The sequence below is a fragment of the Hyaena hyaena genome, unplaced genomic scaffold (assembly GCF_003009895.1).
Source record: "Hyaena hyaena isolate Hyena2069 unplaced genomic scaffold, ASM300989v1 scaffold_262, whole genome shotgun sequence".
Taxonomy (NCBI): domain Eukaryota; kingdom Metazoa; phylum Chordata; class Mammalia; order Carnivora; family Hyaenidae; genus Hyaena; species Hyaena hyaena.
The window spans coordinates 135,906-150,817 of record NW_024080895.1 but is presented as its reverse complement, the minus strand read 5'-3'; the positions used below and the strand labels follow the sequence as shown (position 1 = coordinate 150,817).

General features: G+C 36.5%; 1 protein-coding gene across 1 annotated transcript in view; it reads right to left on the bottom strand.

Annotated features, from left to right (window-relative positions):
- Positions 1–14,912, bottom strand: part of PTPRR (protein tyrosine phosphatase receptor type R) — a 141,173-nt gene that overhangs the window by 31,255 nt on the left and 95,006 nt on the right. The window contains 4 exon segments of the mRNA XM_039245606.1: positions 3,457–3,594; positions 4,259–4,338; positions 10,566–10,650; positions 13,472–13,658. Coding sequence (XP_039101537.1) covers positions 3,457–3,594; positions 4,259–4,338; positions 10,566–10,650; positions 13,472–13,658 — 490 coding nt within the window.

Sequence of the window (14,912 nt, the reverse complement as noted above, 5' to 3'; positions counted from 1 at the left end):
TATTATATTTACATCATGGAAGGTCTGGACAGAAAGGAATTTCTAATTTTAATTTAATGAGTAACTCATTCTACTTAGATCTAAGAAATGTTGTTAACTCCGGCATGAGTTCTGGGTTGTCAGTTATTTTCTTTTATCCCTTGCTAGGTATTTTCGGCTTCTACTGCTGCTCTTGAGAAGCCGTTTTTTTAGTTTCATAGATGTGTCTAGTTGTGGGTTTATTTTTACTTATCTAGCCTAGGATTTAATGGTGCTTCTCAAATCTGAGAGCTCACATCTTTCATCACTTCTGGAATATTTCCTCAAACATTATTTCTTTTTTTATATTCTCTTTTTTCTTCTTCTAAAATATCCATTATATATACATTGGACGTTTACATATTGTCCTCTATGTCTTAAACTCTTTTTTTAAATGTTATTTATTTATGTTTGAGAGAGAGAGAGAAAGAGAGAGAGAGAGCGCACAAGTAGAAGAGGGTCAGAGAAAGCAGAAGAGAGAATCCCAAGCAGCCTCCTCGCTCAGTGCAGAGCCCCACATGGGGCTCAAACCCACAAACTGTGAGGTCATGACCAGAGCTGAAATTGAGAGTCGGACGCTTAACCAACTCAGCCACACAGGTGTCATTATATCTTAAGCTCTCCTTCATATTTTTGGTTATTTCAATCTTCTAGGTAATCTCCTTAGCTCTATTTTTAATCCAATCATTTATTCAGCTGTGTCCACCCTATTAAACTTGTCGAATGAGGTTTCCTTTTTAAATTTTAATACCTATATAATATTTATTTCTAGAACTCTTGGGTTTGTTTTAAAATCTTCCTAGTCCTTTTGATAGTAACTCGTTCCCTTGTGAAGTTTTAATTTTACATTTTGTGTGCTTAATTATAAAAGAAAACCATAGCTTATATTTACAGTTTCTTTTATTTTAATTTTTTGCGGGTCTGTTTTACCTATTTGTTGTTTCTTCTGATTTTTCCTTACGTTGCTTGTTTACTTGTGTTGTCTCATTATTTTGACTTGTGAGCTTCTGCTTGACTGGACTTTTTCTGTTGAGATTCTGTCACATAAATCCTGAGAGTGTATGCAGCCGTAAAGTTTTTGCCTTTGTTTCTGTAGAGTGCCAGGGAGAGTCATCAATCCAGCATTACTTTTTATACTGTTATACTTGGCATTTCCTGGTTTTTGAGTGCTGAATACTACAGGGAACCTTTTTATCTCTCCCATGAGAAGACCAGCTTTAGACAGATGGATTTACTGGTAGAATCCTATTTTGGTCGCCAGGTTTATTTTTGTGGTTCACCTTTTCGCTGAAGGCACAGCTTTCGCTGGAGCTCACTTCATGGAAGGTGTCCATTCCGACTCTTGGCTCCTGCAAGACCTAGGCTTTGTCTCCAGGTCTTGTATTGTCATTAAAGCACAAGTAACCCATAATTCTCTGGCTTTATGCCTTTTATTCACTTTTCGACTGCTGGGACTTTTCTTCCCCCCAAGCTCTGTTATGCGTGCTATTTTTATTTTACTATTTTATCTGTAAAACATCAAAGTCTCCTCTACAGTATTATATGTACATCATGGAGGGTCTGAACAGAACAGAATTTTAAATTTTAATACTGAGTAGTGCAGTCTACTCAGATTGAGGAAATGTTGCTAATTTATATTTTGCATTTTACACTATTTAAAATTTTAAGCAGTGTGACTAGTTTTGTTATGGGAGGTTTCTCAGATTATCTGGCTGTATGTATGCAGGAATATATATACAGATATATAGAGAGAGAATATACATTTTAAACTTCAAGAATCTTTTCCTACAAGGTAAAATAAAGGCAAAATGCTGTGGATGTTAAACAATTGTGCAGGAATTATCAGAGGCTTAATATGTTGATAGATTGATATGGGTGACCACAGCTGAGACTATTAGGGGCTGTTTTTATTATGCCACCACAGGCTTTCATATAAAATCCATAAAAATACATGTCTTTATTAAGCTGTATAGTTAATTAAGTACATACTTCATCTACTGACCCCAAAGATACCTTTTTCCAGGATAACTTTCAGAAAAAAAACAAAACAAAACTTTTCTATTGTAGCAAAAATGAAAGAAGGCAACAGACTTTACAAAACTTACAAACTGCTGCTTGTAAGCCTGGATTTTTTTAAATTAGCAGCCAGAATACACTATACTCATGGGATAGAACTCACCAGAAAGGTGAAAAGGAAAGCTCAGCTTTTGAAAATTCTTTCTGTCATGTTGGCGCTCTGAAAGCAAACACAAGTGGTGACTAAAACCAGGCGGTAAATGATCCCAATAAGATGCCCTAAAATGTAAGCAGAACCTAGGATAACACCCTTTGAGAATGTAAAGTACAGAATGAGTATTCGGTAAACTAGAACCTTAGGAAAGACTACTAGTATGCAGATGGAATCTGCTTTTAACCCTTTCTTGGATCTCTTACGAAGATATTGAAAAACTTGCTTGGCTTTTCGAAATTAGTCAGTGAGAGAAAGACAAATATCATATGACTTTATTCATATGTGGAATTTAAGACACAAACCAGATTAACGTAAAAGAAAGGAAGCAAAAATCATATAAAAACAGGGAGGAGGACAAAACAAAAGAGACTCAAACACAGAACAAACTGGAGGAATTTGGAGTGGGGGGGATGGGCTAAATGGGCAAGGGGCATTAAGGAAGACTTAATTCCTTAATTAAGGATGATTAATTAAGGATGAGCACTGGGCATTATATGTAGGGGATGAAATCACTGGATTCTACTCCTGAAATCATCATTGCACTATATGCTAACTAACTTGGATATAAATGAAAAAAAAAAGTTGCTTGGCTTTTGTAACTTCCTTCAAATCTTTTTTTCAAAGCTCACCTTCCCCTTTGACCCCTCCTTCAGCTCAGCCCATCCAATCTCCCTATCCTACGCTGCCCTCCCCCCATGCCATTTATCCCTTCTAATTGCTGTAGTTTTATGAATTTATTATGCTTATTGTTTTTAATCTGGCTTCCCCAATAGCAAGTTAAAAATCGACCAATGGAAGGTGTCTTTGTATGCTTTGTTTACTAATATACTTATATTGCCAACAACTAGAAAAGTATCTGTCACACAGGAAGTGCTCAAAAATTACTTGGGATATGAGTAGTTTTTTTCATGTCCCTGCCTATAAACCACAGTGATAATTCATAGCCCCTCATTTCCTTACAGAGATAGGTGGAGTATATTGATTTATCTGAAAGTATGCCAAGTATATTGATTTATCTGAAAGAAACCTGCCATTCACACAATGACACTAATTACCACTTCTTGGAAGCATGAAGCGAAATTGTCTTTAAATGCCTGAAAGTTCCCATCTTAAATCTGTTATTAAGTACACGGCAATTTTCCTTAGACAATATTTCTTGTACAGCAACCGAAAATATATAACGTTCACTGCTTGAGTAAAGGTCATACCTCATTTTTTTCTTTGAGTTTTGTGATCATAACAATCACGGGGCTGTCTTCCTGCCAAACCATGTGCCAGAAATCATTCACGGTGTTGATCATGGGGCCCTGTGTGGCAATGAAAGCTTTCTCTTTGCCACTGTAGCCCTGGTTTGAGGAAAGAGACAGAAATATTGGCTTTGAAATTCATGCTTTGCACTGAAAGCTTAGAACAAGTTCAGAACAAAATGGTTCTACTAGGGGCACCTGGGTGACTCAGTCTGTTAAGTTTCTGACTTTGGCTCAGGTCATGATCTCATGGTTTTTGGGTTCGAGCCCCGTGTCGGGCTCTGTGCTGACAGCTAGCTGAGAGCCTGGAGCCTGTTTCAGATTCTGTGTCTCCCTCTCTCTCTGACCATCCCCTGCTCATGCTGTCTCTCTCTCTCAGAAATAAATAAAACATTAAAAAAAAATTTCAAAATGGCTCTACTAGTCCAAATGCAACACATCTTTTGCGGCTTCACTGATTCTACACAATTCATGTGGCTATTCCCCCTGTGAGTCAAGCACAGCATATGGTAGTGAGGGTCATAATGCTCAGTTCTCAGCAGAGCAGGCCCTAGACAGCACTGCAGCCACAGACACACAGGAAAGGAAGACTCAATGTAAAAGACCCACTACCAATGTTGATCATGACTAAACAAACAAGTAAACTTGCTAGTAACCGAGTTAAATAAAAATTAATCCACTCGGAGAAAAAAAAAATCCCCCAACAATTCCACATAGTGAGTTGACATGCTCATTAGAAAGAAAATGGTATTTATTTACTTACCCTAATATAATTAGCATTAATGTAGGTGCTCAAAGAATCAGTTACATTTTTTGGTCTTAAACACACTCTGCTGAGGGGGTCTAATGAAGAAAACAAGAAGGAACGTATTAGACAAATGTACCCTTTTAAAAGTTCCTTAGAACACCAATAATTGCACGTAACACACTTTTTCATTTATATACTGGTGATCTTGCTTGTGTCAATGTTTACTGTTGATGTGTCTGTGTGTCTGTCTCTCAATCGATCTGTGTTTATTGAAGGACAATTGGGCCCATCTTGACCTCTCCCCTGTCCCTTAACACAAATCCTGCCCATAAGCTTGAGACGATTTTATTCATCATGCCATTTTTGGGTGGGTTCCTGATTCTTGACCCTATTTCTTATTTATGCTCCTTTTCTTGTTCTTTGGATTTGGATCTTGCACCAGATTTCTTTGCTCATTTCCTTCTTCTCTTCTGCCCCAAAGCAAACACTTGGTCTGCCCTGAACCCCCTCTTGCTAAAGAGGTTGTCTTTAGTAACCATGTGTGGCCCTCTGTTCACCTACAGCATGAAAACCTGACATTGCTTAGACTGCTATAGTGTTAGCAATATTGTCTTAACTTCTCAAGTCACTTTCCATCAAGAAGTTGAAATGCTCTTTGCAAACCATGGTGTTAGAAAAAATATGGTAGTCATTTTTACCAACGTTTACATACATGAATTCAGATTGAATCATCCTTTTATGATTTCTTCAATCTGGTACCATCTGAGCATCCTGAGGCAAGGATGGCGATTTTTTTTTATCATCTCTAAGAATTGGTGTCTAGCACAGTGTTTAAATATGTAGTAGATATTCAATGTCTACTGCATTGATTTAAATGGCCCCTTCCATTTTTTAAGAAGTCACTTCTATACATTCTTCTTTAGGAAGTGTTCTATTGCTGTTCTTCCTCAGAAAGATAAACTTCTGAGAGTTTATCGTACGCACTGTTCTTACCTTCTTCTCCACAATTTAGTCTTCCTGTGTACACTCCAATCTATCCTAACCTGAGTTTTATGTAGAGTACACTCTTGCTCATGTCCATCAATGACCGTTTTGTTGATCTATACCAAATAAGCCCATGGTGGGTTTTTCTTCATGTTTTATTTTAATATTTACCATCATGTATTTTTTAAATGTTAATTTAACTTTGAGAGAGAGAGAAAGAGAGGGAGAGAGAGAGAGAGAAACATGAGTGGGGGAGGGGTAAAGAGAAAGGGAGACACAGAATCTGAAGTAGGCTCTAGGCTCTGAGCTGTCAGCACAGAACCCCACGTGGGGCTTGACCCCACAGACTATGAGATCATGACCTGAGCTACAGTCAGACACTTAACCTACTGAGCCACCCATCTTGTACTTTAAGTGCTTAAATTTTTGCCTGTCCTCAATGAATTATAGTGAGCCCCTTGAGGGGAAGATCTGTATTTAATTCACTTTTTAAAAAAAATTTACTTTTGTATCCTTTGTGATTTCTATCTGGTATGTGGCTCATAGAGCATTTAACATCACAATTAATTTCTATTAAAGTTGAGACATTGCTGTTAACTTTCTAGATACTTTTTTCTTTTTTAGTGAAGGGGACAGGAAAATTTTCATTCCTTTTCACTATTCACTGATTATTAGAAGTTTCCACAAAAGCTTGAAACCACTGAGACTTGAAAAGAGGCCCACTTCCTTCAGTTTTTATAATGCCTACCAAGTATATAATTTATTGGGAACTCAGCCTTATAAAAGGCTTAGAAGCAGGTTTCTTGTCAAGCTTAATTAGGTTTATTTTGGAAATTGGTAATTTATAAGATTTCCAAGTATTTAGAGGTTTCCAAATTCTTTTTTTTTTTTTTAAACAAGAAGGCAGCATGTGACTGAGGTGGAAAATTAGCGTTCTAACCAAAGCCTTTTTTTAAAAAAAAAATCTTTATTTATTTTTGAGAGAGAGAGAGACAGAGCATGAGCTGGGAAGGAGCAGAGAGAGAGGGAGACAGAATCGAAACAGGCTGTAGGCTCTGAGCCTTCAGCACAGAGCCCGACGTGGGGCTTAAACTCATGAACCCAACTGTGAGATCATGACCTGAGCCGAAGTTGAATGCTTAACTCACCGAGCCACCCAGGTACCCCTCTAACCAAAGTTAGACTGGACTAATAAAAAAAAGCTGAGGATTTAAAAAAATCCAAAACTTTACCATTGTCATCATTACTGTTATAATTTTATTCATTTTATGCATTTTAAGTGTACATATGTAGTACAAATCTATATATTGGTCATATTCACTCTGATAACTTTTTTCAGAATAGATGTTTCTAGATTATATGCTAAATATTTAGCATGCCACTTATGATACATCTGGGTAGTAGCAATAACCATTCCAACATTGAGCAATTTGTCTTCCCTCTCTTCTATTCTTCTGCTTTTACTTCCATCCTTCTCTCCTCTTGCTTTCTTCCTCTTTCTTCACCCTTTTCTCCTCCCTCCCTCTCTTCCTCTCTTATTCCTTCTTTTTCTTCTGCTCTCCTTCCTGTTTCTTTTTTCCTCTCAACAAATTATTGAACACACAGATTTAGTGTATAGAACATGTGAAATTTCCCCATTTTTTCTTCTTTAAAATACTTCTGGCAATTTAAGGCTTCTATTTAACAGACAAAATGGTACCTGGATCCTGATATTCTGATTGCTTCCTATCGTATCAGATTTTATGAAAGGTTATCCTGTGCTGAAGATTTCTTCTCCAGGAAGATATATGTTTCAGATTTGGAGTCAAGAGGAGAAGCTACCAGCTGAGGGAAGGGTACACTCCTAGTGTATCCCTGGGCAAAGACAGGAATGAGTGGAATAGCATAGATTTCCTAGGTAAATTCAAGATAACTGAGAAATGAGAGGAAAGGCAGTGATTTGGCCACAGCTTCAAGGTGAGTGGGAGTCACCTTCAGTTTGTTGCAGGGGAGAGAGAAGACTTCAGGCCTGCAGTGTCTCAAATGGTGCCGTTTAGCCACATGTAGCTGAATTTAAGTTATTAAAATAAAATAAAATTTAAAAAATCACTTCCTCAGGTGCACTGCCTATACTTCAAGTGTTTAATTACCACATGGAGCTAATGGCTGTCACATTGGTGATATAGAACACTTCCATCACTGTACAGAGTTTTGGTGGGCAATGCTAATCTTGGCAGTGCAAGATGGTGATTATATGGAAACTCGCTGTTTTTAGATCCATGTGAAAATTATGAGAGAAAACAGGACCCTGAAAGAGTGTTTGAAACTGTCAACTTGTCTTTGCCTAGTTGGTGCTCCTATTTTCTGGAATTGGTTCTGGGGTTAATGATGAATTCATCTTCAGTTAGGTAGGGAGAAAGGAGAAACTAACATTACCTGAGGACCTACTATTAGTTGGAACTTCCTTTTTCACATATTATTACTTAATTCTCTACACAGCCCTGTGGAGTGATACTATTATCACTATCTTTAAGGGATGAAGAAAGATTAGTGTGGAACAGAAAGATTAAGTCGTTTCCATAAACGACTTGATGCTCTCACCAAGGTCGGGAGATGGTATTTTGTTTTACCACACAACTTGTCTTAATGAGTGGCTCACTTATTTGCATACCTATTCTGTTCTGGGCACTTAATAGAACATAAGTTCTATTCCTAAATAGGTAGGAAATATTACCAGACTTTAAATTTTTAAATATGAATGATGGCCAAAGTAATTAGGTTTAATTAATAGAGTTCTTTAATTTTATCTATGTTATTTTATATTTGTATAAATAAATTGTTTGCATGGAATAAATATACATGAAATTTATTACGATACTTCATTGTTGTGCATATAACTTCATATTAATAGATGATTTTTCCCCATTGTTTTTGTGATTTAGGACATAGATATATTTTCATCACTAATATTTGCTTATGTTCCAAAATAATGTGATATAAAACTTGACCTTCGCACTTTAGTCTACCATGTAGAGTGTTCTGACCCAGGCTGACATCATCCTCAGAGAAACAGCTATTATTTAATTGGTTCTTGGCTATCCATATTTCTGCTGTAAAACATCCTCCAAATTATATAGCCTCACTAATATGTACAAGCTGGAAGCTTTTAAACTTGGGTTTATTATAGGTTAAAACACTAAAAAATCATACTTTTTAAAATATTAATCATTTTTAAATATTTTATATAATGTTTCAAATTTATCCCATGTTACAGTCTAATATCAACCATAAAAAAACAGCTTTCCATATAAATTCCAGTCTTTTCTGATGATTTTCAACTAATGGTGTGGCGTGCCCAAACTGTATTTACTAAATCGTGTTTTGTGCAACAGGGGTGTAGGTGGGGCTTTCAGACATTTTCAACAGAAAATTCATTATTTGCGACATCAGTTGTCAGCACAGGTGCCCTGGTTCAAGCGATCCACCCAGTTCTGGGAATGGAAAAGCTGACACAGGACTATGAAGGGCTATGTCTGATATCATCTGGGCAGGAAATAGAGAAGGCTGAACTTTAAATAATCCTAATAATTTCCAAATCCATCTGACATTAGATGGTTAGGTAAAACTGCAATGGATGTATATGCCCTAATTACGTATGTTTGGTAAATTTTAGATGAAAAAATCTTGAGAGAGACACACAGAGATAGAGACAGAAACAGAGAGAAGCACTAAAGCACTATTTTTAACGCATGGCACTTTCATTCCCTTTAGCCAGCTGTAGTTATAAAATACCTGTATATAAAATATACAGGACTATATTACATGGACCAGTAATAAAAATATGTCATAATGTTTTCAACTCCACCAGAGGGGGAAGTCCAAAGACACCATTAATAGTAATTCTTGATATTGCCATAAATATGGAGAATTTGATGTTTTATGAGGGAATTAATGGGCTTGACTATGAAGACTCTACTATTTCAATATCCATACTTTTTAAAGTTATTTTTAATGTTTATTTATTTTTGAGAGGGAGGGAGAGCAAGAGTGGGGGATGGGCAGAGAGAGAGAAGAGACAGAGGATCCAAAGCGGGCTCTGCGCTGACAGCAGAGAGCCTGATGTGAGGCTCGAACTCACGAAATATGAGATCATGACCTGAACTGAAGTTGCACGCTTAGCCAACTGAGCCACCCAGGTACCCTCAATGTCTATACTTTTTAAAAGTCTTTGTGGCTCCACCTTTTCAGAGCTATTGCTTTGAGTTGTTAATGGATATTGTCAAAATCCCAGCTATCTATTTGTGTAGTGATTGACAATGAAATGTTTTCATTTCTCTTGGCTATATTACTAGGAGTAGAATGTCTGCATCATATAGTAACTCTAGGCTTTGCCTTTTGAGGCACTACCAAACTATTTCCTAAGTAGCTGTACCATTTTACATCCCTATCAGCAATGTGTGAGGATTCCAGTTTTTTTTACATCCTTGCTAACACTTTCTATAGTCTATCATTTTTATTATAATCATGTGGATAGGAAGTGGTATCTCATTGTGGTTTTGATTTACCTTATGGCTAATGATGTTGGGCATCTTTTCAAATGCCTATCGATCATTTGTACATATTCTATGGAGAAATGTCTATTCAAGTCCTTGGCCCATTTTCAAATTGAGTGGTAAGAGTTCTTTATACATGCTAGATAGAAGTCCCTTATTAGATGCATAATTTATGAATATTTTTTCCCCATTTTGTGAGTCAGCTTTCTATCTTCTTGATGGTATCCTTTGACCTTTGATGCATAAAACTTTTTAATTTAATAAAGTTCAATTTATTTTTTCTTTTGTTGATTGTACTTTTGGTGTCATATCTAAGAAATCATGGACTAATTCAAGATCATGAAGATTTATATCTGTTTTATACTAAGAATTTTATACTTTTAGCTCTTACCTTCAGGTCTGATCCATTTTGAATTAATTTTTGTATATGGTGTGACACAGAGTCTGATTTCTTTTTTTTTTTTTTTGCATGTGAATGTTAGTTGTCTCAGCACCATTTGTTGAAAAGACTATTTGCCTATTGAATTTTTGATACTCTTGATGAAAACCAACTGACCATAACATGCGACACAATAAAATTTTAGAACCATGTGTCTATTGGAATTGTGAGCTGACCATTGTAATAAAAGTAATACAGGATAAAGTTATTATCCTCAAACTAATTTAATGGTTATTAGTGTTGATGCATATTTATATCTCCAACTTTAGTGTATATGGAGAAGTTGTGAGGATGGGAAGCGATGAGGTGGGGGTTAGTGGGTAAGGCTGTGCTTTATAATGCAAACGACTTAATCCAGGAAACTTACTTGGCAAAATGGTCTTATAGCGATTTTTAGTTCCATGACGTGGAATGTCAATTTCTTTGGGATCCACAAAGTTCATTGGAATTTCCTGCAAAAATAAATGATATCAAATTAGTGTATCTAATGCTGCCACAAAGAAAATCTTCCCAGGGGGCCATCTGATACAGAGCCCTACAGAACTTCAAAGTCAGTTATAAAACAACAGACTACCACCTCTGGTTGTCCAACACCCTTCCTTTCATCAACATATTAGCTGCACCCTGGCAAGCTGACTCTAAGAAACACCTCTCTGTGTTAGAAAGTATTAATTTATATATGGTTATCAAAGCAACGTGCAAAACTTTAATCGGAGTTTGAAATTTCTATTCTATAATAGAAATTTTTAATTTCTATTTCATAGAAATTAATTAATTTCAATTAATTTCATAATTGCTAGAAATACGTACCCAGGCAGCCTAAAATTGACAATGTACTCAGATTTCTTTAAATCTTTGTATAAGTTCAGTACCAAAAATTTCACTACAATGGATTATCTTTTAACATTGTGTGACTTTTTTAGGATTATTAAAACCTCCCTCCCCAAATGGTAAATATAAAGGGCTTTTTTTTTTGTTGATTCAGGCGATAGTAATATGGTGCTTTTTTGTATTAAGGAATGGCTTATAATTGCACAGTTCCATTTGTGTTGTAAATGCAATATTTTTAGTGCAGGGCATCCAGATACTATCTTCTCCCATTTAAAGAGAATATAAATACAGAATACATGTATTCTGTATGCTTGGAGATGGAACAATCAGAGTAGAAATGTCTCTGTGGAAATGAATTAGATCTAAAAGGTGAGCTGACTGGGACAAAGAAAGAAATGAGCCAAATTTTTCAAAAGGGTTGAAAAAAATATTTAAAGCTTTGATTATACAAAATAGTATGATCTCTAATTTAAATTTTGCACAAGATTGCTTAGATAAATGTTAACGTGAAATAAGAGAACTTGTATCTTTAGATTACATGAAATACTAATTTTGTTACTTAAAGTTTCTTCAATGGAAAATATAACTCAACAGCCCAATATTCATTGAAATGGAAGAAACTATCCATAAATTAATTCAAATTGTCCCGGTTTTCAGTCAATCTGAAAATCTGAGGAAAGCCTGAGTATCTTATCAATTTGAGATGTGGTCTACAGACAGACCACATTTCCTAAACGTGCATTAGTTTAGGTATTTATAATATTCATCCCTACTCTCTGTTCCAACCAGATGTTATAACTTCTCAGTTCCAACTTACCAAAATGAGCAAAATTGTTGGATGTTCACTAGAAAGCACATATTCATGTTTGGTAATTTCAAACAGGTCAGTCTATTTTGGCAATGCTACCGTATGTTTGTTTCGCTTCTGCTTCTTCCTGTTTTCTGACACTGAGACTTTATCATCTTCCAGCATTATCTTTCTTTTTGGTACTCCTTGTCATTTTTCCTTTAAGGGCTTATCTCAAAACACAAAGAGCTATCTATGGTTCTAGAAAAGAATACTAGATGTACTTTTAAGTAGCTGTAAGATCACTTGTTCTTGCATCTCACTAGGTCTCATTTTCTTCATACATGAAAAGATGACACACTGCCAAGTCTAATTGTAAAAACTGAACGTTCATGTTTTACTTTGGCTGCTTAATAGCAGCTGATGAGGCTAATAGCAGATCTAGCCTATTGCTGGATATTTCATCATTAGTGTGGTTACAAATATCTGAACAGACCTTGGGTTGATCAGTTTATTAAAATCAATAGACTTGGCTTAAGATGTACAACCGATTTAAGATTAAAGTGAGCTATAAAAGGCATAATCCCCTTGGCCAGTAATTAGGACTAAGAAGGTCTAATCTGTCTTCATGCTCTCTGGGTTGGAAATGCCTTTTCATGAATCAAGTTATCACCAGCTACACTGATGGGTTGCCATCATTTTGGCTAAAACTCCCAATCATCTTTAGCCCTCATTTGGTCATCTCCCATGTTTCTTATTTCATTTAACGTCACTATATGCACCCTGTTCCTCACGTCACAAACTGAGGTATCATTCCAGACTTCTTCCCTTATCCTGGCCACCTCTCGATTCAGCCCCCTTCTTGCAGAGTCCTATAGGTTTTCCACATTTTCACTCTTACTATCTTAGTTTAGACCACATGCTTGGTCCACAGGAATAACTCTAGGCCCCCAACATACCCCTTTCTAATGCTCACTCCACTGCAGATAGAGCGATCTTTTAAAAACTTAAGGGGGTGCCTGGGTGGCTAAGTCAGTTGAGCGTCCGACTTTGGCTCAGGTCATGATCACACGTTTTGTGGGTTTGAGCCCCACATCGGGCTCTATACTTATAGCTATCTCAGAGCCTGGAGCCTGTCTTTGGATTCTGTGTCTCCCTCTTTCTCTGTCCCTCCCCTGCTTGCACTGTCTCTCTCTCTCTAAAAATAAAACAACAACAACAACTTAAGATAAAGTCCCAACTTTTAAATATGTAGCAAGACTCAGGTTTCTTTATATCTCTGAGGCTCAAGATTTGCCACTTTCCACCTTGATTTCAATGCTCCAGCTAAATCGAACAATTTAATTCCCCAAACAGTGACAGTAAGTCTCTTCCTTCTTTCTGAAACGTCTCTTCTCTACCCAGCTCTTTCTTGATACTTTGCCTGGCCAGTTCCTGCCTATTCTGCCTCAATTTAGTAATCGCATTCTAGTCTGAACACTTACCAGTACTTGATGAGATGTAGGATGGATCTAAAACCTTGTTCTTAACCTTAACTTTTTAAACTGTAACCATTTGTTTACTTGAGTGGAGGACAGTGACATTTTAGTAGGTGCCTCTAGGGTCTAGTTTATCAAAATACCTACTGACGAGTGAATAAAGAACAGCTGGCTCACCATGAATTCACTTTGGAGTAAATGTGAACTTGCCACGACGTCCCTCAGCTGTGACCTTGTGAGGATTCGGCTGGCTGACTGCAGATACTCCATTGCTACCTTCTCTCGTGGGGTTGCGATAGCCACAAAGGGTTCGACATTCCCCAAGCTACTCATGTCCAATGTAAGAGATACGTTGGACCCTCGTCTACATTGGGGAAGAATGGTAATAGGTTTAGACACCACTTGAATTATTTTGATCACACAGATTCGTCTTTCTGTACATACACACAATTCAATGAGAACTTTTACAAAAATAAGGATCAAATGTCTCTTCTTCTGATGGCACCATAGTCGACTATAGCAACTATCCATAGTTTCTTTACAACAAATTGAAGTTTTGTTGTTGGAAATAAGTCTGAATTGAGAAAATTTACTATAATTTATTAATGGATGTATCTGATACACAAATAATAAAATGGCTAGTAATGTTAAGTCAAAAATTTAGGAAAAGTAAACATCACATTTGAATTGAGAAATCATGTATAATACAAAGCAATTTTATTTTTTTGTATGTCTGAGAGCTCAGTATAGAAATCATATAGCCACCTAATATTTTTGACATATGATCTTATCGGACATAGGAAGCTCAGAATGGGAAAATCAATTTTAGTTCACATTATTGCCATTGAAATAGTTTAAAAGTTTTAAAATATATATACTTTTTTTATAACTTCTTAAAAAATTTTTTTACATTTATTTATTTTTGAGACACAGAGAGAGACAGAACACAAGTGAGGGAGGGACAGAGAGAGACACAGACACAGAATATGAAGCAGGCTCCAGGCTCCGAGCTGTCAGCACAGAGCCTGACCCAGGGTTCAAACCCACAAACTGTGAGATCATAACTTGAGCCAAAGTTGGACCCTTAACCAACTGAGCCACCCAGGTGTCCCAATATACTTTTTATAACTTCTGAGTGAATCTCCCAAAAAATAGCATCTGTAGCCTCCATGTACGTACTCATCCATGCATGTCTATGTCTATGTCTATGTATTTATTTAATTCTGTGATAAACTCATAAGGACCACAGATTCTTATTCTCAGTTACATTTATCTTCCCTCTGTAATTTCCCTCATTTTGTTGAGAGGTGAGGTGGGGCTCTTCCAACTTATAAGGGTGCCTTGTGTCCTGAACAGAAAGTGTGAGTGCCTCTGACCAGTAACATTAGCTGCGTAGAACCAAGAAGTAACTATAAAATAGCCTGATCAAGACTAAAGGTCAAAATCAGAGATTTTACTCAGAAAAACTGTTAAGTTAAAGGGCCTTAGGCATGAGTCAGGTGATGAAATGTGGTGCCAACTGGTTGGTGTTCCAAAGAAATGGAAAACAGGAAAAAACAGGTCATAACAAAAGTAAACAAAGACAGTAAAAGCAAATACTAGGCCTAGCATATTTCTT